Raw genomic sequence first — 25,128 nt, 5'->3', positions numbered from 1 at the left:
CATACATACATACATACATACATATATATATTATATATGTATGTGTCTGTGTTTGTGTATATATGTGTGTTTGTGTGGGTGTGTGTATATTTATTAATTTATATACGTATTATTTGTTATTTCCATTATGGAGCGCTGTTGAGCATGGTAAATGGCTAATGGCGCTATATAAATTTCCCCTTACATTACATTACATTACATTAATATCACCTAACCAGCGTCATGTCTCGTCCTACGTGGTAAGTGCTGCTGTTGGCTGGAGACTCATAGCAAAGCGTTTTGAGCACGTTTAGTGGACATTGTTCTCTATAAATGCTCTAGTTTTATTTCAGGTTGATTAATTTAATAGTCTAGGCATTTCCTGTGTCAAGGGGAGATTATCGGAAGTCGGAAGATGAACAGTGGCCTCTGTCATATGAACACTTACACACACACACAAACAGAAATACTCACACACACACACACACACACACACACAATTATAAATGTGAGCTTTTAATATAGCAACACCACAAAACGAGCTTTAAAATCTCAAAGAGCTATAAAGGGTCCCAAGCCAACAGCAACGCGAAACAGGACGTTTAGGCGATTCACCGTCCGGTGAATTATATATTATAATCTACTGTTAATAACATTCATCAAAATAGCGATTTTTATCTTCACCACCATACAATAGCATTACATGTGTTAAAAATCTCCTCCACTGCATTTATTCTTTTCTTGTAACCTGCCTTTTCCAATCTTAATCTTGCAGTAATCAAGATGAAGAAGTTGCTGACAAGTGAATTCAACGTTAAAATGAGCAGAAATATGAAGATTTTGGTTTATGCTTCCGTGCGCATATTTGTAGGTCTGGTTATCGAACGTAATTCTGGGCCTGTTTTAACATTGTTATAATGGACAATATTTTGGTTGGTTTGAGAGTATTTCCATTACAATAATGAGCCAATAACAATTTGGGTTATCAGACCTGCCAATAAGTACACGTTGGTTTATGCAATTTATGAAATGCCTTCAATCACGTAAATGAAACAAGTTATAAGCTTAAATCAAGCTGTTGTGTTTTCTTCACGACAAATTCAATTTTCGCCATAAAAATCATTCCAAGAGTTAGTCTATGTTTTAGTTTGTTTGTTTGCTTGTTTGTTTGTTTTTTGCCAAATAAAGAAAGGTGTTTTGTCAGGGTATGTCAGATTAGCCTCAACATGGCATTTCAAATCACGTGACGTAATCAGGGATACAGGAATGTGATACATAATTTATCATAATATTATCTTTTGCAGTCAATGTTGATAGAATCGGCAAGTGGATTGGCCATTTTTGCCAGTCATCAAAATCACATCAAAAAGGTACCGAGATTGATATAGAACCAAAAAAAATGTTATTGCGTATCCAGTTGACTGCTGTTCCCACGAAAGACAAGTATTTAAAAATTTGGCCAGAAAACTCGCCCTTCAAATTATATCGATCGATTTAAATAACCCTCACATTGACAAAAGTCTCAAACCTGGGACTTTGTGAGTTTTGAGAGGGTTTTTTTTTTGCCAACACGAGTAATATAAATCGATCGATATTTGAAGGATGAGTTTTCTGGCCAAATATTAAAATACGTGTTTTTCCTGAGTGTTCCAGTTAATTGCTTAATGACAATAAGATTCTATGTAGGCCATTGAAAGGATTGTAACACACTGGAGGTAGGAGTGGATTTGGAGAAGTAGGAGGGAAAAGATCAAAGGATGATCAGGAAGTAGTAGTAGTAGTAGTAGTAGTAGTAGTAGTAGTAGTAGTAGTAGTAGTAGTAGTAGTAGTAGTAGTAGTAGTAGTAGTAGAAGAAGAAGAAGAAGAAGAAGAAGAAGAAGAAGAAGAAGAAGAAGAAGAAGAAGAAGAAGAAGAAGAAGAATAAGAATACCATTGCCATCATCATCATCATCATCATCATCATCATCATCATCATCATCATTATCATCATCATCATCATCATCATCATCATCATCATCATCATTATCATCATCATCATCATCATCATCATCATCATCATCATTACCATCACCATCACATTCTCCTTTTTCAATCGTCTCCTCCTCTTCCCCCTCCTCCTCCTCCTCCTCCTCCTCCTCCTCCTCCTCCACCTCCTCCTCCTCCTCCACATTCCCTTTGTCTTCCTCTTGTTTTGTTTTCGACATCGTCCTCCGCCTCCATTATTGTGACTTCCATTGTCTGTTGACAGTTGCTGGAATTGGGCGGTCTACAGACTTTGATCGCCCTGTCCTTGACAGAAAACACAACAGTATTGGTAAGTCTTGTGGTCATACGGCTTTTATTTATCACACCGGAAGCCAACCCCCCCCCCCCCCCCAAACCAAACAACTTTTTACATAATAATTGTTGGCTAAAATTGTGTCCTGCACTTAAAATTGGAGTAATCCTGATTTCTACGAGAAAGGCACCAGAGATGGCCTGGTGTTCTCACCAAATGTTTTCTCCAAACACCTCAGAGTGTCGCGATTCGATGTAGTGTTTTTGTGCGGCTATGTGGTCTAGTGGTATGACACTCGCTTTCAGATCTGAGGTCCTGGGTTCGAGCCTCGCTCGTCGCATAGTCGATCCTTGGAAAAGACTCTTTACTCAAAATTTCTAAACGTGCTCAGGTGTAAAATGTGTACCTGGCCGTTAACAGCGTTGGTTGTCTTTGTCGGAAAAAAAAAATTGTACTATTGCCGAAGAGGCGTCATGTCTCGTTCTACACGTTATGTGTTGCTGTTGGTCGGGGACCCTTTGAGCACTTTTATTGGATATTGCTCTATATAAGAGCTCTAGTTTGATACTGTCTACAACTATTGAACGTCCTGTGCGGAATAGTTAGACAAACATTGGGTTTAATGTAGCCATGATATATAACCGTTGAATGCCACGGTCTTGGAATATTGATTTTAACTATTTGATGCCAACAGCATGGGGTTATGATGTAACCGTTGGGTACCACGTGTATGGGGTTTCAATGTATCCATTGTAAATCACGGTCATGGGGTTATGATGTAACCGTTGGGTACCAGGCATCTGGGGTTTCAATGTATCCATTGTAAATCACGGTCATGGGGTTATGATGTAACCGTTGGGTACCAGGCATCTGGGGTTTCAATGTATCCATTGTATATCACGGTCATGGGGTTATGATGTAACCGTTGGGTACCAGGCATCTGGGGTTTCAATGTATCCATTGTATATCACGGTCATGGGGTTATGATGTAACCGTTGGGTACCAGGCATCTGGGGTTTCAATGTATCCATTGTATATCACGGTCATGGGGTTATGATGTAACCGTTGGGTACCAGGCATCTGGGGTTTCAATGTATCCATTGTATATCACGGTCATGGGGTTATGATGTAACCGTTGGGTACCAGGCATCTGGGGTTTCAATGTATCCATTGTATATCACGGTCATGGGGTTATGATGTAACCGTTGGGTACCAGGCATCTGGGGTTTCAATGTATCCATTGTATATCACGGTCATGGGGTTATGATGTAACCGTTGGGTACCAGGCATCTGGGGTTTCAATGTATCCATTGTATATCACGGTCATGGGGTTATGATGTAACCGTTGGGTACAGGCATCTGGGGTTTCAATGTATCCATTGTAAATCACGGTCATGGGGTTATGATGTAACCGTTGGGTACCAGGAATCTGGGGTTTCAATGTATCCATTGTATATCACGGTCATGGGGTTATGATGTAACCGTTGGGTACCAGGCATCTGGGGTTTCAATGTATCCATTGTATATCACGGTCATGGGGTTATGATGTAACCGTTGGGTACCAGGAATCTGGGGTTTCAATGTATCCATTGTATATCACAGTCATGGGGTTATGATGTAACCGTTGGGTACCAGGCATCTGGGGTTTCAATGTATCCATTGTATATCACGGTCATGGGGTTATGATGTAACCGTTGGGTACCAGGCATCTGGGGTTTCAATGTATCCATTGTATATCACGGTCATGGGGTTATGATGTAACCGTTGGGTACCAGGCATCTGGGGTTTCAATGTATCCATTGTATATCACGGTCATGGGGTTATGATGTAACCGTTGGGTACCAGGCATCTGGGGTTTCAATGTATCCATTGTATATCACGGTCATGGGGTTATGATGTAACCGTTGGGTACCAGGCATCTGGGGTTTCAATGTATCCATTGTATATCACGGTCATGGGGTTATGATGTAACCGTTGGGTACCAGGCATCTGGGGTTTCAATGTATCCATTGTATATCACGGTCATGGGGTTATGATGTAACCGTTGGGTACCAGGCATCTGGGGTTTCAATGTATCCATTGTAAATCACGGTCATGGGGTTATGATGTAACCGTTGGGTACCAGGCATCTGGGGTTTCAATGTATCCATTGTATATCACGGTCATGGGGTTATGATGTAACCGTTGGGTACCAGGCATCTGGGGTTTCAATGTATCCATTGTAAATCACGGTCATGGGGTTATGATGTAACCGTTGGGTACCAGGAATCTGGGGTTTCAATGTATCCATTGTAAATCACGGTCATGGGGTTATGATGTAACCGTTGGGTACCAGGAATCTGGGGTTTCAATGTATCCATTGTATATCACGGTCATGGGGTTATGATGTGTCCTGCACTTAATCGTTGGGTACCACGTATATGATATATTGATGTAATTATTTGATGCCACAAACATGGGGTTTTGTTGTAGCCGTTGGATGTACGGGACTTTGTGTTTAATGCAGCCAATGAATGTCACGTATATGTGGTTTTGATACAACCACTGGCTGCAACGGATATGACGTTTTGATATGTCACAAAGATGGGGTTTGATGCAAACATTGGTTACTACAGACACTGTTTTTAAAAAAAATATAACCACCACTGGAGGCCAGGATGCCTAGGTAGACCCAAGCTCGTGTCTCTTGGCCAATAAAAGCGTAGTTGTGGAACTGACAGTGGTAATGTTGGAGTGATTTATTCTGCAGGCTGGCTATCTCAGTTTAACCCTCATTCGTGTAGTTCAAGGCCAAATACTTAACAAGAGTTAGACAACTTGTGTACTCGAAATTGTTTGATAGAAAAGTAATATCTTATTTTCCTATCTTCATAACAAAGCAGTATTTGAAAATTAAAAACAAAACAACAAAAAACCAAAGCTGGTGGAGAAAAACGTTGTCTTTATCAGCTCTTTCAGTGGCCCCTACCGATTGTATCCAATCACTGTAGACCAAACTGTCTGGACCTTTGACTGAGACGAGGAAGACAACGACATTCCTCCACAAACTAGACATTTAACGTGAAAATAAAACATCGATGATGACGACGACGACGAGGAATAAGGAGGAGGAGGAGGAGGAGGAGGAGGAGGAGGAGGAGGAGGAGGAGGAGGAGGAGGAGGAGGAGGAGGAGGAGAAAGAAGAAGAAGAAGAAGAAGAAGAAGAAGAAGAAGAAGAAGAAGAAAGAAGAAGAAGAAGAAGAAGAAGAAGAAGAAGAAGAAGAAGAAGAAGAGAAGTTGAAGAAGAAGAAGAAGAAGAAGAAGAAGAGGAAGAAGAAGAAGAAGAAGAAGAGAGGGGGAGGAGGAGGAGGAGGAAGAGAAGAGAAGAAGAAGAAGAAGAAGAAGAAGAAAGAAGAAGAAGAAGAGAAGAAGAAGAAGAAGAAGAAGAAGAAGAAGAAGAAGAAGAAGAAGAAGAAGAAAGAAGAAGAAGAAGAAGAAGAAGAAGAAGAAGAAGAAAGAAGAGAAGAAGAAGAAGAAGAAGAAGAAGAAGAAGAAGAAGAAGAAGAAGAAGAAGAAGAAGAAGAAGAAGAAGAAGAAGAAGAAGAAGAAGAAGAAGAAGAAGAAGAAGAAGAAGAAGAAGAAAGAAGAAGAAGAAGAGAAGAAGAAGAAGAAGAAGAAGAGAGAAGAAGAAGAAGAAGAAGAAGAAGAAAGAAGAAGAAGAAGAAGAAGAAGAAGAAGAGAAGAAGAAGAAGAAGAAGAAGAAGAAGAAGAAGAAGAAGAAGAAGAAGAAGAAGAAGAAGAAGAAGAAGAAGAAGAAGAAGAAGAAGAAGAAGAATGACTTTATTAATTAAAAATGAATATGACTTGATTTGAAGCTAGACATTTCGTTCATTTAGTTAATGCAATGTTTTTTGTTTTCTTTTAGTTTGGGAGGGTAGGGGGTGGGGAGGGGAGGTGTGAATCAAATCCCTTTCTTTTCGATTTAAGATGTTTTAAAATACCTTTGTCTCATTGTCCAGAGGCACGTGGCTTCAGGCCTTCACGCTCTTGCCACGTATCCTGGCATTCACAGCTTACTGGCCGAGTCTGGAGGAATCAAAGCCATTTGCAAGTGAGGACGTTTTAGTGTTGACTTTTTTTCTGTTGCTTTTCTTTTATGAAATAAGAAACGTTCATAAATGAACAACTTTTATGCTGAATCTTTTATTTTATTTGTCTTCCTCATCATCACCATCATCATTATTATTATCATCATCATCATCATCATCATCATCATCATCATCATCATCATCATCGTGTTCCTCATCATCATCATCATCATCATCATCATCATCATCATCATCATCAATACTACCACCCCCTCCACAGCCACCACCACCACCACCACCACCACCACCACCATCTTCCTCACCACCACCACCACCACCACCACCACCACCATCTTCCTCACCCCACCACACCACACCACCATCTTCCTCACCACCACCACCACCACCACCACCACCACCACCATCTTCCTCACCACCACCACCACCACCACCACTACCACCACCACCATCTTCCTCACCACCACCACCACCACCACCATCACCATCACCACCACCACCACCATTTTCCTCACCACCACCATCACCACCACCACCACCACCACCACCATCTTCCTCACCATCACCATCACCACCACCACCACCATCTTCCTCACCACCACCACCACCATCTTCCTCACCACCACCATCACCACCACCACCACCACCACCACCACCATCTTCCTCACCATCACCATCACCACCACCACCACCATCTTCCTCACCACCACCACCACCATCTTCCTCACCACCACCACCACCACCACCATCTTCCTCACCACCACCATCACCACCACCACCACCACCACCACCATCTTCCTCACCACCACCACCACCACCACCACCACCACCACCCCCTCCACAGCCACCACCACCACCACCACCACCACCTTCCTCACCACCACCACCACCACCACCACCACCACCATCATCTTCCTCACCACCACCACCACCACCACCTCCACCACCACCACCACCACCACCACCATCTTCTTCACCACCACCACCATCTTCCTCACCATCACCACCACCACCATCACCACCACCACCACCACCACCACCACCACCACCACCACCACCACCATCTTCCTCACCATCACCATCACCACCACCACCACCATCTTCCTCACCACCACCACCATCTTCCTCACCATCACCACCACCACCATCACCACCACCACCACCACCACCACCTTCCTCACCACCACCACCATCTTCCTCACCATCACCACCACCACCACCACCACCACCACCACCACCACCATCACATACTTACCTTACCATTCCTATAGAATCCTGAGCGTGACAAGCGGTCACGACAACCAAACGTCTGCCGATGGTATTGGAGCCCTCATGATATTCTGTAAATCTCCCAGTTTTAAAACCAAAGGTAAACTCCCGTCCTTCTATGGAAAAACACGTCATATCAAATTTTGGCCAGGAAACTCGACCTACAAATATCGATCGATTAAAATGACCCTCCGCTTGGTAAATCCTCTCAAACTGGGACTTCCAGAAGTCCCAGGTTTGAGAGTTTTGCTAAGATGATAGTAATTTTAGTTGATCTATATTTGAAGGACGAGCATTCTGGCCAAAATTTGATATGACGTGTTTTTCCATAGTGTGGAATGAAGTCTTGATTGGCAGACGGGTTGAAGCGACCCAAACGATATCTCTGTATTTCTGTATTTCTGTGTTTCTGTATTTCTGTGTTTCTGTGTTTCTGTATTTCTGTATTTCTGTATTTCTGTGTTTCATCATCCTCGTCGCTTTACTTGTTTTCCACACGTTTTTTTATTTCAATGGTTTTGAAAAGGAAAAAACAAACGAAAGAAAGACAACTCTCTTTAGACAAATACAAGGGCTGTAAATCGAGTCCTTTGAATCAAACGCAATTTCCAAAACTTCAAACAACCAAAGCAACCAGGGAAGATTTCGGTAAAATGGGTTCTTTTATTTTCTATTTTTTGTCTTCACAGACGCGGACCATGTACGTTGCATGTTTTCCTTTGCTCTAACAGAATGTAGATAGATACACTTGCTGGCTTTGTTCATCATTAATTCGTCTAGCAAGACTTACTTTGTTGAGGAAAAAAGATGCACCCTATCAATTATCAACAGTATTGATATTCGTGTGGGCCATACCTTGTCGCTTGGTCACGTGTTTTCTCCCTCAACTTAGAGTTGGCAGATTTCAATAAATAAATAAATAAATAAATAAATAAATAAATAAAAATAAAGAAAATCCCTTTATTTCAACTCATAGGGGATATTTGTCTATAGAGTCTATGCCAAGGTAAGACTGGAATAACCCAGGCGTTAGCCGCAGTGCAGCGCCGCAAATTGAGCTAGGGCGAGGTGACTTGCTCAAGGCCACACAGCGCAGCGGCGGGTGATCGAACTCGGTAACTTTCGGATACGAAGCAAAGACCGTAACGCCGAGCCACGCTGTCCCTAAGCTTGTCTTATTATAGTATCGTTAAAGAGCTAATAGGTTCTAAAAACCTTTAAATACTCTGTGCAACTTTTATGCATAGATACAATTTATCAATTCTATAATTAGTATTCAAGAAGTATTCAATGATAATATAGAGAATTGAATATCTAATACATAAATAAGTGTCATACTCAATAATCGTAGTATAATTACTCTATTTACATTCATTTGGTATTTCCAACTTGTACATTCGAGAGTTTCAAATAATTGATAAACAAAATACAAAATACAGAATTAGTGCCTTTGTATTTTGGGTAGCGAAAACACGTCTGTAGATCGTAAATGAATGTATCCGTGTCAAAATGTAACACCAAAAGATTGATTCCGTCTGTAGTTAATAAAAGGTTATTACAATATAATATTTCATTGTCCCTAACCCTAACCCTAACCCTAACCCTAACCCTAACCCTAACCCTAACCCTAACCCTAACCCCAGTCCTCGATGACGGGGGTCTCAGCCCAGTGATGAATCTGTGCCTATCGACAGACGATGCAGTGTCTCTCCTCGCCATTAGTACTCTCGGCCACATTGCAGAGCACCCGGCCAACCATTCAGCTATTTTGGAAGATAAACAAAACTCCGTGTCTTTACTCCTGAAATTGTGCACGTCGGAGGATGAACAGGTAGTCTGTCGGGCCTTGTCTAAGTAATCGTAATGTGTAACGTGTAGTGTGTAATGTGTAATGTGTAACGAACCCTCGTCTTTGAATCGTAATGTGTAACGTGTTATGTGTCACGTGTAATGTGTAATGTGTAACGTGTAATGTGTAATGTGTAATGTGTAATGTGTAATGTGTAACGTGTAATGTGTAACGAACCCTCGTCTTGGAATCGAAATAACACGTGTTCCAACTATGATGGAAATTCAGAGAGATATTTTTGGCCATTTATATAGAGCAATATCCACTGAACGTGCTTAAAGTGCTTATCATGTGTCCCTTACCAACAACAATACTTAACCTGTAGTACGGGACATGACGCCTAGTAGGTGATATTACAATTTATTTTCGACAAAGACAACACTGAACAGATACGTGCTTTACACCCGAATACTGTGAGAGAATGTGAGTAAAGAGCCTTTTTCAAGAACTCAACCAAGCGAGACTCGGATTCTGGACATTCCATCCGAAGGCGAGAGTCATCCCACTGGATCATGAAATAGCCTCAGGAGATGCGGGTTTAAAAGCTCATTTAACATCATCACTCGATGACAAGCGAGTTCCTTGTCCAGCTTGTACAGATATTTAAGCATAGCCACTGAGCAAATCGATCACAATGGTATCTACATTTCGTCACAGCGTTGCGTTTTTGTTTGTTTGTTGAAATTCTTTTCTCATTTCGGACCCTCTGGTTGGATGGAACGCTTATCCACAGAGCATTCATGAAAAAGAATCTTTGTCTATTTTTATACGTACGCTTAAAACTTTTCTGTTTCGATTTTAGTAGATGATATTATGAGAAGCAAGATAGGCGTCTGGTTTGTGTTGTGTTGTGTGTGTGTGTGTGTGTGTGTGTGTGTGTGTGTGTCTGTGTCTGTGTGTGTATACTTGTGTGTGTGAACGAGTATGTTTCAGCAAAGTAATTTGTAATTTAAGGGCTTAAAGTCTGGTGTCTCGGAGTTATAGCGCTATATACGTTATTATTATTATTATTATTATTATTATTATTATTATTATTATTATTATTATTATTATTATTATTATTATTATTATTATTATTATCATTGTCTTTTGTTTTATTTATTTATATATATATATATTTTTGGTATGGCAGTTTAGAATAATACCTTGCTAGGTGTATCTCAAAATTTCTAGAACAAAACGGGTGAACGAACAAGTGACTCAATAAGAAACCATCACATTGTTTTATACCGTCGTCTTTGTGAATGCATTCAGCATGATATGCTCATTGAGAGTTAATAAACAACAGAAAAGACGGTTTGATTATTGTTCTTTTTATTGTTTGTTTTTTCAGGGTTTTATGGCGCTTATGACATTTTAATGATTTCTGTCATTAAAATTTGACGGCTACAATTATTATAATATTTCACTATAATTTATCTCATCAGGTACAAGAGGTAGCATTAAAAACACTGGCTTTTCTGTCGACCGGAACTCGTGAACACCGGAAGAGAATTTTACAGGTGGTACTGATAGCGGAATGACTTGTTAACATTTTATTCTTTTTGTCATTTTTTTTTCGTTTTTGGTTTCGTCTGTTTTTGTTAATGAGAGTGTTGTGTTTGTATCCTTTCTTTGTCAGTCTGTTTTTGTTAGTGAGAGTGTTGTGTATGTTTCCTTTCTTTTTCAGTCTGTTTTTGTTAAAGGAAGTGTTGTGTTTGTTTCCTTTCTTTGTTAGTCTGTTTTTGTTAATGAGAGTGTTGTGTTTGTTTCCTTTCTTTGTCAGTCTGTTTTTGTTAATGAGAGTGTTGTGTTTGTTTCCTTTCTTTGTCAGTCTGTTTTTGTTAATGAGAGTGTTGTGTTTGTTTCCTTTCTTTGTCAGTCTGTTTTTGTTAATGAGAGTCTTGTGTTTGTTTCCTTTCTTTGTCATTCTGTTTTTGTTAATGAGAGTGTTGTGTCTGTTTCCTTTCTTTGTCATTCTGTTTTTGTTAATGAGAGTCTTGTGTTTGTTTCCTTTCTTTGTTAGTCTGTTTTTGTTAATGAGAGCGTTGTGTTTGTTTCCTTTCTTTGTCATGTTATGCTTTCTTTTCTATTCTTTTTTTTTTTTTTTTTTGCTGTTTAAATAATGACGGCCTTCTGTGTAACACGATGATATATGTTTTGCTTTCCATAACACCTTAATAGGCTTCAACAGTCGTGACGTCACTTCCTTCTTAATGACGCATTGTAACTTAGTAACTGGCACTAAACTATCGGAACAATGGAGGACGCCCTTATGAAATACTTCTCCGACGAGCCTAAAAAAGTATCCAGAGATAAAAACATTATGAATCTGATCATGTTTTGACTTTTTATGCATTCTGATCACATGACATGGGATGAGTTCTAGCCAGCATGAAGAATAAAAAGTACAGATTTTCTTTGTTTAGAACCAAGCTGCTGGTTGCTGGGCGGACGTGACATCAGACTATTGAATTAGATCAGAATGTATAAAAGTCAAAAGATGATAAGATTTATTATATTTTTCTCCTCTGGATACACTTTTATGCTCGTCGGAGAAGTATTTAATAAGGGCGCCCGCCATTGTTCGGATAGTATAGAACCAGTTACTAAGTTACATTGCGTCATTACGAGGGAAGTGACGTCAAGACTGTTGAAGCCTAATATGAGTTGTATTGTGTTATTTTAAATACCAAAATGTTTGAAATGAATATTTCGCATTTGAATTTTGTATTTTCCAATGAAGGAAGATTACTCAAATGGCCGCCCCATACTAACTGCCCTGTCAGGCTCCCCAAACAACCCTCAGATATTGTCAAACGCTGCATGTTTAGTGGCAAACCTGGCGGTCTTTGAAGAGAACCAGGTAGGTTGATTGTTCAATTGTCCAGTTTTCACCACCCCCTTACCAACTAAAGGAAAATCGTCACATTCGTGAAGATTCAGATGAACATGTTTCTTTCTAAGATTTGTTTTGTACGTCACAAAGTACATCACAAAATTGGAAGAAAAATATTTCTGATAGTTATAAGAACTTGATGCTGTTATGTAAGGCTCGTATTGTGGCTCAGAACTATGTATGATATGAACTTACTATTTCTGAATTTGAGTGGAAAGAAATCAAGCATCTAAATATGAAATTTGTAAATAAATGAAAATAAAATAACATTCCTTTTATTCATCCCACATGGGAAATTTGTCTCTGGGGTCTATTCCAAGGCGAGAAGACTGAAATAACCGAGGCGTTAGCCGCAATGCAGCGCCACAACTTGAGCTAGGGCGAAGTGACTTGACCACACAGCGCAGCGGCGGGTGATCAAACTCGGTACCTTTCGGGTACGAAGCAAAGGCAGTGCCGCTGAGCCAGGCTGTCCCTTCGGGGAAAGTCCTGAAAATGGTGGCTAGGGGGGGGGGGGGGGGGGGGATGAAACACGAGATCTTTGTTGGACCAGGCTCGAAAAAATGACAAACATGTTTTGCCCTCAATTTCGATGATGGTATTGAAAATGATAATAAGGCTGATGATGATGATAATGATAATTGATAATGATGATGATTATGATGATGATAATGATGACGACATTTTCATCATCATTATTATCATCAACATCATTATAAAAGTTATGATGATGATGATGATGATGATGATGATGATGATGATGATGATGATGATGATGATGATGATGACGATCATTATCATCATCATCATCATCATCATCAGCATCATCACTTTTATACTGATGTTGATGATAATAATGATGATGAAAATTGTGCTATTGATGACTGTATCAAGCGGCATAGAGCGTGTCCAGTGACTACTTGAGTAACAACAACAATTAATCCAGGTCGATGCGGCGACTTTTTACTTGGGGCAAATTTTTATGTTCTTCTTTTATTGTTTTTTATTGTTATCTTAGTTATTTCATGTTTATATATTTCCCATTCGCCTCGGCTATGAATGGGTTTATGCTGATAGTGCTTGTACAAAAATTGAACATTACAGACAGCTTCTATAGTATAAATAGTATGCACATATAGAATACGTGAATCATTATGTGGAGCCTAAATCAATTGGCTCCAAGGAGACTTGGAGACGTACCGTTGAGAGGGACCTAAAACAGAGAGGATCTGTCTGTCCCTGGAGATGGCCCCAAGAATAGCTGCTGACAGGACCAGGTGGAGATCCCTTGCGTCGCCTCAAGTGCCAGCAGGCCCGGAGAGGATTGAGTGAGTGAGTGAGTGAGAGAGTGAGAGAGTGAGAGAGTGAGCGAGTGAGTGAGAGAGAGAGAGTGAGTGATTGAGTGAGAGAGTGAGAGAGTGAGTGAGAGAGTGAGTGAGTGATGAGTGAGTGAGGAGTGAGTGTGAGAGTGAGTGAGTGAGTGAGTGAGGAGTGAGTGAGTGAGTGAGTGAGTGAGTGTGTGAGAGAGTGAATGAGTGAGAGAGTGAGTGAGTGAGTGTGTGAGAGAGTGAGTGAGATAGAGAGTGAGTGAGTGAGTTAGTGAGAGTGAGTGAGTGAGAGAGTGAGTGAGTGAGTGAGTGAGTGGTGAGAGGTGAGTGAGTGAGGAGTGAGTGAGTGAGTGATAGTGAGTGAGTGAGGAGTGAGTGAGAGTGAGTGAGTGAGAGTGAAGTGAGTGAGATGAGTGAGTGAGGAGTGAGTGAGAGAGTGGTGAGTGAGTGAGGAGTGAGGAGTGAGTGAGAGAGTGAGTGAGTGAGTGAGAGAGTGAGTGAGTGAGTGAGTGAATGGAGTGAGGAGTGAGTGAGTGAGTGAGTGAGGAGAGTGAGTGAGTGAGTGAGTGAGTGAGTGAGTGAGTGAGAGTGAGTGAGTGAGAGTAGTGTGAGTGAGTGAGTGAGAGTGAGTGAGTGAGTGAGAGAGTGAGTGAGTGAGAGATGTGAGTGAGAGTGAGTGAGTGAGTGAGAGAGTGAGTGAGTGAGTGAGGATGAGTGAGTGAGAGTGAGTGAGTGAGTGAGGAGTGAGTGAGTGAGAGAGTGAGTAAAGAGTGAGTGAGTGAGTGGAGATGAGTGAGTGAGAGAGTGAGTGATGAGTGAGTGATGAGTGAGAGTGAGTGAGAGAGTAGTGAGTGAGAGAGTGAGAGTGAGAGAGTGAGTGAGTGAGTGAGTGAGTGAGAGTGAGTGAGTGGAGGTGAGTGAGAGTGAGTGAGTGAGTGAGTGAGTGAGTGAGAGTGAGTGAGTGAGAGAGTGAGAGAGTGAGTGAGAGAGTGAGTGAGTGAGTGAGTGAATGAGTGAGTGAGAGAGTGAGTGAGTGAGAGAGTGAGTGTGAGTGAGTGATGAGTGAGTGAGTGAGTGAGTGAGAGGAGTGAGTGAGTGAGAGGAGTGAGTGAGTGAGGAGTGAGTGAGTGAGAGAGTGAGGTGAGTGAGTGAGTGTGAGAGAGTGAGTGAGAGAGTGAGTGAGTGAGTGAGGAGTGAGTGAGGAGAGGAGTGAGGAGTGAGTGATGAGTGAGTGATGAGTGAGAGAGTGAGTGAGAGAGTGAGTGAGTGAGTGAGGAGTGAGATGAGATGAGAGAGTAGTGAGTGAGGAGTAAGTGGTGAGTGAGAGAGTGAGTGAGAGAGTGAGTGGAGTGAGAGAGTGAGTGAGTGAGAGAGTGAGTGACTGAGTGAGTGAATGAGTGAGTGAGTGAGTGAGAGAGTAAGTGAGTGAGAGAGTGAGTGAGAGAGTGAGTGAGTGAGTGAGTGAGTGAGTGAGTGAGTGAGTGAGAGATTGAGTGAGTGAGAGAGTGAGTGAGAGAGTGAGTGAGTGAGTGAGTGAGTGAGTGAGTGAGAGATTGAGTGAGTGAGAGAGTGAGAGAGTGAGTGAGAGAGTGAGTGAGTGAGTGAGTGAGTGAGTGAGTGAGAGAGTGAGTGAGTGAGAGAGTGAGTGACTGAGTGAGTGAATGAGTGAGAGAGTGAGTGAGAGAGTGAGTGAGTGAGTGAGTGAGTGAGTGAGAGAGTGAGTGAGTGAGAGATTGAGTTAATTAATGGTGAAAAGCGAAAATGACGAAAAGGGAACATGGAAAGGCATCTGAGGCCAGTAGTGTTCCCATCCACAGCCTTCCCATTTTCACCTTTCCGTTGGTATTTTCACGGTTCCAGGCTTCCTGCAGGGAAAGCACACATAATGTTTGGGGAGTTCCAATAGTTCAGCTGGTAGAGCACTCGCTTCACACGCAATGGGACCAAGATCGATCTCGGGTACTATCGAGATTTTATTCTGACCTCCCCTCCCCCCCCCCCACCCCCCTAGTCCACCCAGCTGTCTGTGCTGTCAGTTAGATCTGGTGGAAAGTACTCTGCGAAAGACTAGCGTCCTATCCAAAGGTTAGCAGGCAATTGATATTGTTCGTTTCACGCTTTTGAAACCGGGACTAAACTCCGACTCCATGGGACGATGAGTCTGAGGGACCACATTTATTTTTTTATAATCTATTCAACTCCTATTTCAGCCATCTCTCCATGACTATCTGGACAGTGTCCACACCAAGCTGACCTCGCCAACCAACAGTCCAGAGCTCGCCTGTCACCTGACCAGAGCTGTAGCCAATTGTGCGCAGCATGGACAGAATTCCAGACGCTTGGTAATGAATAATATACTTTATCTTTAATCCGCTACCTTGCGATAGACTACCGTCCTATCCAAAGGGTAGCGGCGGGCAATTGCTATTGTCCATTTCACGCTATAGAAACCGGGATAAACTCTGGCTCTATGGGCCTGTGGCTCTGAAGGACTATTTTATAATATTTTTTAATCTTCTAGAAACGATAAAACAATTTCATCTAAAAAAATAAATTCGAGCATTTATACAGCGCCATATCCACCCGGAGTGCTCAAAGCGCTTTACAGGAGGTCTTCTGTCAACAGCAACACTTAACATGTAGACGAGACATGGCCTCTGTCAGGCAACATTACAACGATGTTCACGGCGAGGTGCTCATTTTACACTTGAGTGCGCTGAGAGAATGTGATTGTGGGTAAAGGGCCTTTTCCAAGGACTCAACTATGCGGCGCTGAAAATTGGTGAACAATCGTTTGAACTTTCGCCAAACCCATTTTTGTAACGCTCTCCCCCAGAATATCAGATATCACAATAAGTGCTGACTCATTATCAGCTTAAAAGTCTAAATTGAAAACTTATCTTTTTGTCACGTGATTTCTATTATGTAAATGAAGTTTTAACCAGGCCGGGTGTTAGCCTTGATGTGACCCTGCCCTACCATGTTTGTCAAATACAATGTCTATTGCTATGTAAGGAATTGGAATCGCAATGTTTTTATCTTTCATTGTATTCTTTTAGTAATTTTAAGACTGTTAAGTTGTTAGAACCTATCGAAATCGGAGTTATTATTATTATTATTATTATTATTATTATTATTATTATTATTATTATTATTATTATTATTATTACTATTATCATTATTATTATTATTATTATTATTATTATTATTATTATTATTATTATTATTATTATTATTATCATTATTATTATTATTATTATTATTATTATTATTAAATAAAAATAATGATAACAACAACAACCGCAACAAAAACAATAACAATAACAACAAAAAGAACAACAACAAAAAGAACAACATCAACAACAACATCAACATCAACAGCAACAAGAACGAATCTCAATCAATGGAAATCAAAAACCAAATAGGGTGTGAAATAATAACGCAATGACTTGACGTTTGAAAAATCGTATGATGATGATGATGATGATGATGATGATGATGATGATGATGAAGATGATAATGATGATGTTGATGATGATGATGATGATGATGATGATGATGATGATGATGAAGATGATGATGATGATGTTGATGATGATGATGATGATGATGATGATGATGATGATGATGATGAAGATGATGAAGATGGTGATGATGATGATGATGATGATGATGATGATGATGATGATGATGATGATGAAGGATGATTATTATGATGATGATGACGACGTTGACGATTGTTTTCGTATTGCGATGCCAGCACCCACTTTTCACTGGGATTAGATTAAAGAGTTTACCAAGATATCCCTAAAGGTAATCCGAGCCAAGGTGCCAGACGAATAATCCATGCCACTGTTTGTTGGAATGCAGGAGACTTTCAGATAGAGAGAGGAAGTATTTACCTGACCTGTTATCATCACAGATGAATCAGATTCAAAAACCTTTACAATTGTTTATTCTTTCTTGAAGAGTTTGGGATTATACATTATTTCCTCAGCTGGATGCCATCCCTCCTATTGTGCAGAATTCTCTGAGGGCTTCCGACGAGCACATCAAAGGCCAAAGTCTGAGATTCCTGATAAGTATGTTGGTGTTTGAACCAGCCAAAGCTTCATCTCTTTTAGTAAAGTGAGTATTCTCGACATACAGTGGAAATCTGATAAAGCAAACACCCCGCCGATGAGGAAGAATGGTTGACTTTAATTAAGCAGTGTTGATTTTATCCATTACTAATGGAAGACGCTTAGATCAAAGTTAGAAAGTTTGGGACCAATTAGAAGTGTTGACTTTTAAAACAGAAGTTGACTTTAAGCAGAAGTTGACTGTAAGAATTTTGACTTTATGCGGTTGCCATTGTATTTAAAGATATAAATGAATGTAATCCTGTATGTACTGCATTTTATAAAAATAAAATAATATCACTACATGTGCTCAAAGCGCTTTACAAGTGGTCTCTGGCCAACAGCAACACTTAACATGTAAGACGTGACATGATGCCTATTAGGCGATATTACAATTTTTTCGGACAAAGACAACGCTGTTAACGACCAGATACTCATTTTACGCCTTAATCGGTGAGAGAATGTGAGTAAAGAGTAAACCAAAGACTCAACTATGCGCCGAGCGAGGCTCGAACCCAGGGCCCTCCGATCAGAAAGCGAGTGTCATGCCACAAGACCACATAGCCGCATCATCATCGTATACCAAATGTTCTTCCGTGTATTTTAACTTTTTGTCTCCGTTCGTTACGAATTCAAACGACTTGGAGAATGCTCAGCGACAAGATGAATAGGTGACAGTGTAATAAGCAACTCATTCTAACACACATTACCTTGGTTGACTGAGATGTGAAAGAGTGAACAATACTGTGAAACAAAGGCAAGGACAGACATATTTCTGTAAATAAATGTCACCTAACAGACAACTTGTACTTTGCAAAACGGATTTTTGTGGGAAGAAATGAATAATATTTTTGAAGAGCATAAAGCATGAAAAGTAGAAGTCGGCTATACAAAGGGCACACATTTTTATTTTTTTTAGTTCCAGGTATTTTATGACCTTTAGTTTCACCCGTTCTAAAATCAATTTCCCACGATTTCAGATATTTCCGATAAGTGATTTGACAGAATTGATCCAGGGATATTAGCACGTTTTTAAAAAAAATTCCTATTGAATTAAGCCGAATATCTCTTTTGCTTGAATTTTTACTTTAATTTTGGCTTTTAATAAATTGAGCTTTTATATAGCGCAATATCCACTTAACGTGCTCAAAGCGCTTTACAAGGGGTCCCTGGTCAACAGCAACGTTTGACATCTAGGACGAGACATGACGCCTGTTAGGCGATATTACAATTTTTCGGACAAAGACAACGCTGTTAACGGCCAGGTACTCATTGTACACCCGAGTACGGTGAGAGAATGTGAGTAAAGAGCCTTTTCCAAGGACTCAACTATGCGTCGAGCGAGGCACGAACCCAGGACCTTCCGATCCGAAAGCGAATGTCATACCACTAGACCATATCTGCAGCCTTTAATATTATTCCAATGATGATTATCGCCAACATTAGCATTTTGTATCAGATCAGTGTCCAATCAAACGCTGTCATTCCTATTCTTGTTTCTTCAGGGACGGATGCCAACAGTTTCTAACCACTCTTGGCAGAAGCAAAAACCTGCTTGAATCCATGAAATCGTCAATGTCGAACGAAGCACCGGAAACTGTCAAGCCTTTATAAAATGGGGCGTGTCAATCAGTGGGGATTTCCCGTACAGGGTTGTGTTTGTCCCACTTATGGAATGGGGTGTGTATTGTGTAGTTGATGGGTTACACAATTTTATAGGATATTCTGCCATGTCAATGATTTAATAGGGTTCAACAGTCGTGACGTCACTTCCCTCGTAATGACGCATAGCAACTTAGTAATTGGTTCCATACTATCGGAACAATGGCGGACGCCCTAATGAAATACTTCTCCAACGAGGATAAACGTGTATCCAAAGGAGAAAAACATTATAAATCTGATCATGTTTCGACTTTTATACATTCTGATTACATGATATGTGAAAATATCCACTAAACGTGCTCAAAGCGCTTTACGTGGGGTCCCTGGCCAACAGCAACACTTAACATGTAGGATATGACGTGAAGCCTGTTAGGCGATATTACATTTTTTTCGGTCAGAGACAACGCTGTAAACGGCTAGGTACTCATTTTACAGCTGGGTATGGTCAGAGAATGTGAGTAAAGAGCTTTTTCCAAGGACTCAACTATACGCCGAGCGAGGCTCGAACCCAGAACCTTCCGGTCCGCAAGTAAGTGTCGTACCGCAAGACCACATAACCGCATAAAAAAACATATATAGTAGAACTGTACTTTAAAAAGGTGTCGATTTGTAATTGTATCCCACTTGATTTGGTTACGGCCGTTAAAGAAATGAGTCGAGGGATTTCCGGCTGTCGACAACAAGTGTTGGATTGAATGAGAGAGTATTTTTGTATTTAGCACGTTGAACGTCACAAAAGACGTTGATTTGATGTGTGGATTGGATTTCTAAAGTATGAAATGTTTTATTAAATATGATTTTGGAAATAATTTACTCATAAAGAATGAGTTATATTTCTGTATTAACCCATCGGTTTGTACTATGTCACTGTGTATTAACCCATCGGTTTATACTATGTCACGTGGCTGTGTATTAACCCATCGGTTTGTACTATGTCACTTGTCTGTGTATTAACCCATCGGTTTGTACTATGTCACGTGTCTGTGTATTAACCATCGGTTTGTACTATGTCACTTGTCTGTGTATTAACCCATCGGTTTGTACTATTTCACGTGTCTGTGTATTAACCCATCGGTTTGTACTATGTCACGTGTCCGTGTATTAACCCATCGGTTTGTACTATTTCACTTGTCTGTGTATTAACCCATCGGTTTGTACTATGTCACGTGTCCGTGTATTAACCAATCGGTTTGTACTATGTCACGTGTCCGTGTATTAACCCATCGGTTTGTACTATGTCACGTGTCTGTGTATTAACCCATCGGTTTGTACTATGTCACGTGTCTGTGTATTAACCCATCGGTTTGTACTATGTCACGTGTCCGTGTATTAACCCATTGGTTTGTACTATGTCACGTCTCTGTGTATTAACCTATCGGTTTGTACTATGTCACGTGTCCGTGTATTAACCCATCGGTTTGTACAATGTCACGTGTCTGTGTATTAACCTATCGGTTTGTACTATGTCACTTGTCTGTGTATTATCCCATCGGTTTGTACTATGTCACGTGTCTGTGTATTAACCATCGGTTTGTACTATGTCACTTGTCTGTGTATTAACCCATCGGTTTGTACTATGTCACTTGTCCGTGTATTAACCCATCGGTTTGTACTATGTCACTTGTCCGTATATCAACCTATTGGTTTGTACTATGTCACTTGTCTGTGTATTAGCCATCGGTTTGTACTATGTCACGTGTCTGTGTATTAACCCATCGGTTTGTACTATGTCACGTGTCTGTGTATTAACCCATCGGTTTGTACTATGTCACGTGTCTGTGTATTAACCCATCGGTTTGTACTATGTCACGTGTCTGTGTATTAACCCATCGGTTTGTACTATGTCACTTGTCTGTGTATTATCCCATCGGTTTGTACTATGTCACTTGTCTGTGTATTAACCCATCGGTTTGAACTATGTCACGTATCTGTGTATTAACCCATCGGTTTTTCCAGTATTGCCTTGGAATAGACCCTAGAGACAACAAATGTCCCCTATGGGATGAATAAAAGGAAATTTATTTATTTATTATTTTATGAAGAAAAGCCTGAACATATGAGACGTCATTGAAAAGCCAAATTTAAGTTGTTTTAATGGGTCAAAAAGAAGATACAAGAAGTTAAGTTGATAATATGGAGAAAAACCGAAAGAGGAAGAATTTCTATGATACATTCTCCTGGACAAACAAACACGCATCTGCATTCATTAATTCCAAGTAGTAGTAGTAGTAGTAGTAGTAGTAGTAGTAGTAGTAGTAGTAGTAGTAGTAGTAGTAGTAGTAGTAGTAATAGTAGTAGTAGTAGTAGTAGTAGTAGTAGTAGTAGTAATAGTAGTAGTAGTAGTAATAGCAGTAGTAGTAGTAGTAGTAGTAGTAGTAGTAGTAGTAGTAGTAGTAGTAGTAGTAGTAGTAGTAGTAGTAGTAGTAGTAGTAGTAATAGTAGTAGTACTCGTAGTAGCGTATGGCTACACCTCCAAATGTATTTCGTCAACCCAGCTTCTAAAGTCTTCCTCCGCCCTAAGGATGGTCTCGTAGCCACCTTCAAGTTTAGTGACTGGACAGTGGAGGACGATGTGATCGCTGGTCTCTGGGGCTGCCTGACATTTCTGGCAGGTATCACATTCCAAGTGAGTTATTCGGATGCAATCTTGACTTCCTTGTGAAATAAGGAAGATATACTCTTATTGATTGCAGCTTTGACTTTCTAAAGCCTCATGAAATATCCATGCCGAAATACTCTTATAAAATAAATTCCCTTCCCTTTATTCATTCATCCCATAGGGGAAATTTGGACATTTGGAAATTTGTCTCTAGGGTCCATTCCCATGGGTGACTGGAATAACTCAGGCGTCATTTGCCGTGCAGCGCCGACAATTAAGCTAAGGCGAGGTGACTTGCTCAAGGCCACACAGCGCAGCGGAAGGTGGTCGAACTCGGTACCTTTCGGGTACAAAGCAAAGACCGTGCCACTGAGCCACGCTGCCCCCTTATCTACACATTGTCACGTTTGCCTTTAGCCCTGTAACTGTAACTGGTACAGAAATGGATTGGATTTGATTGGATTGGATTACATTGATATCGGGTTTTCAAAAAAAGAGGCCTGGGATAATATCCGAACACTTTAACTTTAACTTGAGATTTTATATAGCGCAAGATCCACTAAACGTGCTCAAAGCGCTTTACAAAGAGTCCCTGACCAACAGCAACACGTAACATGAAAACGAGACATGACGCCTGTTAGCGAGGCTCGAACCCAGGACCTTCCGATCCGAAAGCGAGTGTGATACCACAAGACCACATAGCTGTACTTCGACCATTCTGAACAGATAACCGATATAGCATAAATGCACATGACAAGTAATCCTTATCATTCATTATGAATATTCTGTCTATCCGAGAGTTATTACAACCACGTGGTCAATGTGAATGGTGTCAATCGTAGTGGGAAATAAAACTATTGATAATAATTGATGAAATAGTATAGAAAATGTTGATTGATAAAACCACGTAAAAGGATAATTACTATCCTCTATGTTATCCTTTATTCTCTCTTTCTCTCTCTCTCTCTCTATCTCTCTCTCTATCTCTCTCTTTTCTTTCTCTTTTTCATTTCCTGTTTTACATGTTTTCTTCCACTCCTTCTGTTCGCGAATGTTATCATTTTTATTGCGTAGTTTTATCCATGTTTATAATTTGACGTGGAATTGAAATAGAATAATAAAGTTGTGATAATCCTTGAACATTTTCTTTTAGATTTTATTCATAATATACATTTATTAGTATTATATATTATGTAAATTACAATATATATTTACTAACTTACTTATCTATTTATGTATTTATTTTAAAGGAATAGCATAAATAACTGCTAAAGATGGAAGACCGACATTACAGTGGGGAATTTATAACATCCGCAGTCTTACGAAAATGTAGAAAAATTGGCCTTTATTTCTATTTATAGAAACTCCCACATGATGTCAAACCAAACATTGAAAACCAAATGACCCCACCTGGCCAGAACTGGTCAGCTTACACGTGGTGGAATCAAGAACTGTAAGATATGAAGTGAGTAGAAAAGTGCCAGAAGACAATAGAGAATAATTTTTTTTTTTTTCGCGGCGGTGGTGGGGTTTGAACCTGCGACCTTATTGGTACGACAACTCCGCCTGGCAGGTGAGAGCGTGGCTCTACCGTGTGAGCTATCCACGAACACAAAAATATTCGTTTCAAACCCAAAGTCATTACTAGATCCCTCTCTCACCCACTTCTTGAGATCGCCGATTCGTTCACCATCATCGCGAAGTAATTTTGACCAGCAGTTAAGCTTAATAGCCAATATTCTCATCACAAACATATAACATAGAAACGATTGAGACATTGAGTATGCTCCGGTGTATGGGGTGAATTTTTAATTCAGAAAAGTGAATGGAGCAGGCACTTATGTTGGTAACAACAAGATATGAAGTGAGTAGAAAAGTGCCAGAAGACAATAGAGAATAAAATTTTTTATTCTCTATTGTCTTCTGGCACTTTTCTACTCACTTCATATCTTGTTGTTACCAACATAAGTGCCTGCTCCACTCACTTTTCTGAATTAAATAATCAAGAACTGTCCAATGTGTTCAAAGAATAAACTAATGCCTTTTACATCAACACGTTTGAAAACTATTCATTCCTTTTTGAAGTCAGACGAGAAAGAGAAGGTTGATCAGAGTACCTAAATGTTTTGTTTTTGTAAAGAAAAATAAACACACTCAATAACAAGAACATTTTATTGATAGACTAAAGCGATAGCCCGTGAACCCGCAGGAAGTATCTTTTGGATCAAAGTAAAATGTGAGTTTTTATTTATTTATTTTGGTATAGCCAAACTCAGCTATATCGGGTATTGGCAGAGTTTGAAAGTATCACATGGAAGACACTCAGCTATATCGGGTATTGTCAGAGTTTTATAATATCACATGGAAGACATTCAGCTATATCGGGTATTGTCAGAGTTTGATAATATCACATGGAAGACATTCAGCTATATCGGGTATTGTCAGAGTTTGATAATATCACGTGGAAGACACTCAGCTATATCGGGTATTGTCAGAGTTTGATAATATCACGTGGAAGACACTCAGCTATATCGGGTAGTGGCAGAGTTTTAACATATCACGTGGAAGGCACTCAGCTATATCGGGTATTGTCAGAGTTTTATAATATCACATGGAAGACATTCAGCTATATCGGGTATTGTCAGAGTTTGATAATATCACGTGGAAGACACTCAGCTATATCGGGTAGTGGCAGAGTTTTATAATATCACGTGGAAGACACTCAGCTATATCGGGTATTGGCAGAGTTTTAACATATCACGTGGAAGACACTCAGCTACATCGGGTATTGGCAGAGTTTTAACATATCACGTGGAAGACACTCAGCTACATCGGGTATTGTCAGAGTTTTATCATATCACGTGGAAGACACTCAGCTACATCGGGTATTGTCAGAGTTTTATCATATCACGTGGAAGACACTCAGCTATATCTGGTATTGTCAGAGTTTTATCATATCACCAGTCGTTTGATTTTTCCTGAGCTAAGAGTTATCAGATTGTTTTATCCATGTCTTGGTATTTCTGGTTACGAAAAAAAAAAACCCCAATCCATCCCACAGTATTTGGTGAGTTCTATGT

General features: G+C 40.2%; 1 protein-coding gene across 1 annotated transcript; it reads left to right on the top strand.

Annotated features, from left to right (window-relative positions):
* Nucleotides 1-7,794: 7,794 nt before the first annotated feature.
* On the top strand, nt 7,795-19,401 carry LOC144974031 (uncharacterized). Its single transcript, XM_078916921.1, has 7 exons — nt 7,795-7,846; nt 9,255-9,442; nt 10,888-10,965; nt 12,186-12,305; nt 15,877-16,008; nt 17,664-17,794; nt 19,293-19,401. Exons 1-7 carry the CDS (start codon nt 7,795-7,797, stop codon nt 19,399-19,401), a joined length of 810 nt encoding a protein of 269 aa, XP_078773047.1.
* Nucleotides 19,402-25,128: the final 5,727 nt, after the last annotated feature.

Source organism: Berghia stephanieae, chromosome 5, assembly GCF_034508935.2.
Source record: "Berghia stephanieae isolate SIO BIC M18660-M18661 chromosome 5, UCSD_Bste_1.3, whole genome shotgun sequence".
Lineage (NCBI taxonomy): Eukaryota > Metazoa > Mollusca > Gastropoda > Nudibranchia > Aeolidiidae > Berghia > Berghia stephanieae.
Note: the sequence above shows the minus strand (reverse complement) of the source record. Positions and strands in the feature narration are given on the sequence as shown.

Coding starts and splice junctions, on each gene's coding strand:
- LOC144974031 (XM_078916921.1), top strand. CDS start 7,795: ATGACCCTCCGCTTGGTAAATCCTCTCAAACTGGGACTTCCAGAAGTC. Junction 9,443..10,887: donor GCACGTCGGAGGATGAACAG/GTAGTCTGTCGG, acceptor TTATCTCATCAG/GTACAAGAGGTAGCATTAAA. Junction 16,009..17,663: donor GACAGAATTCCAGACGCTTG/GTAATGAATAAT, acceptor TTATTTCCTCAG/CTGGATGCCATCCCTCCTAT.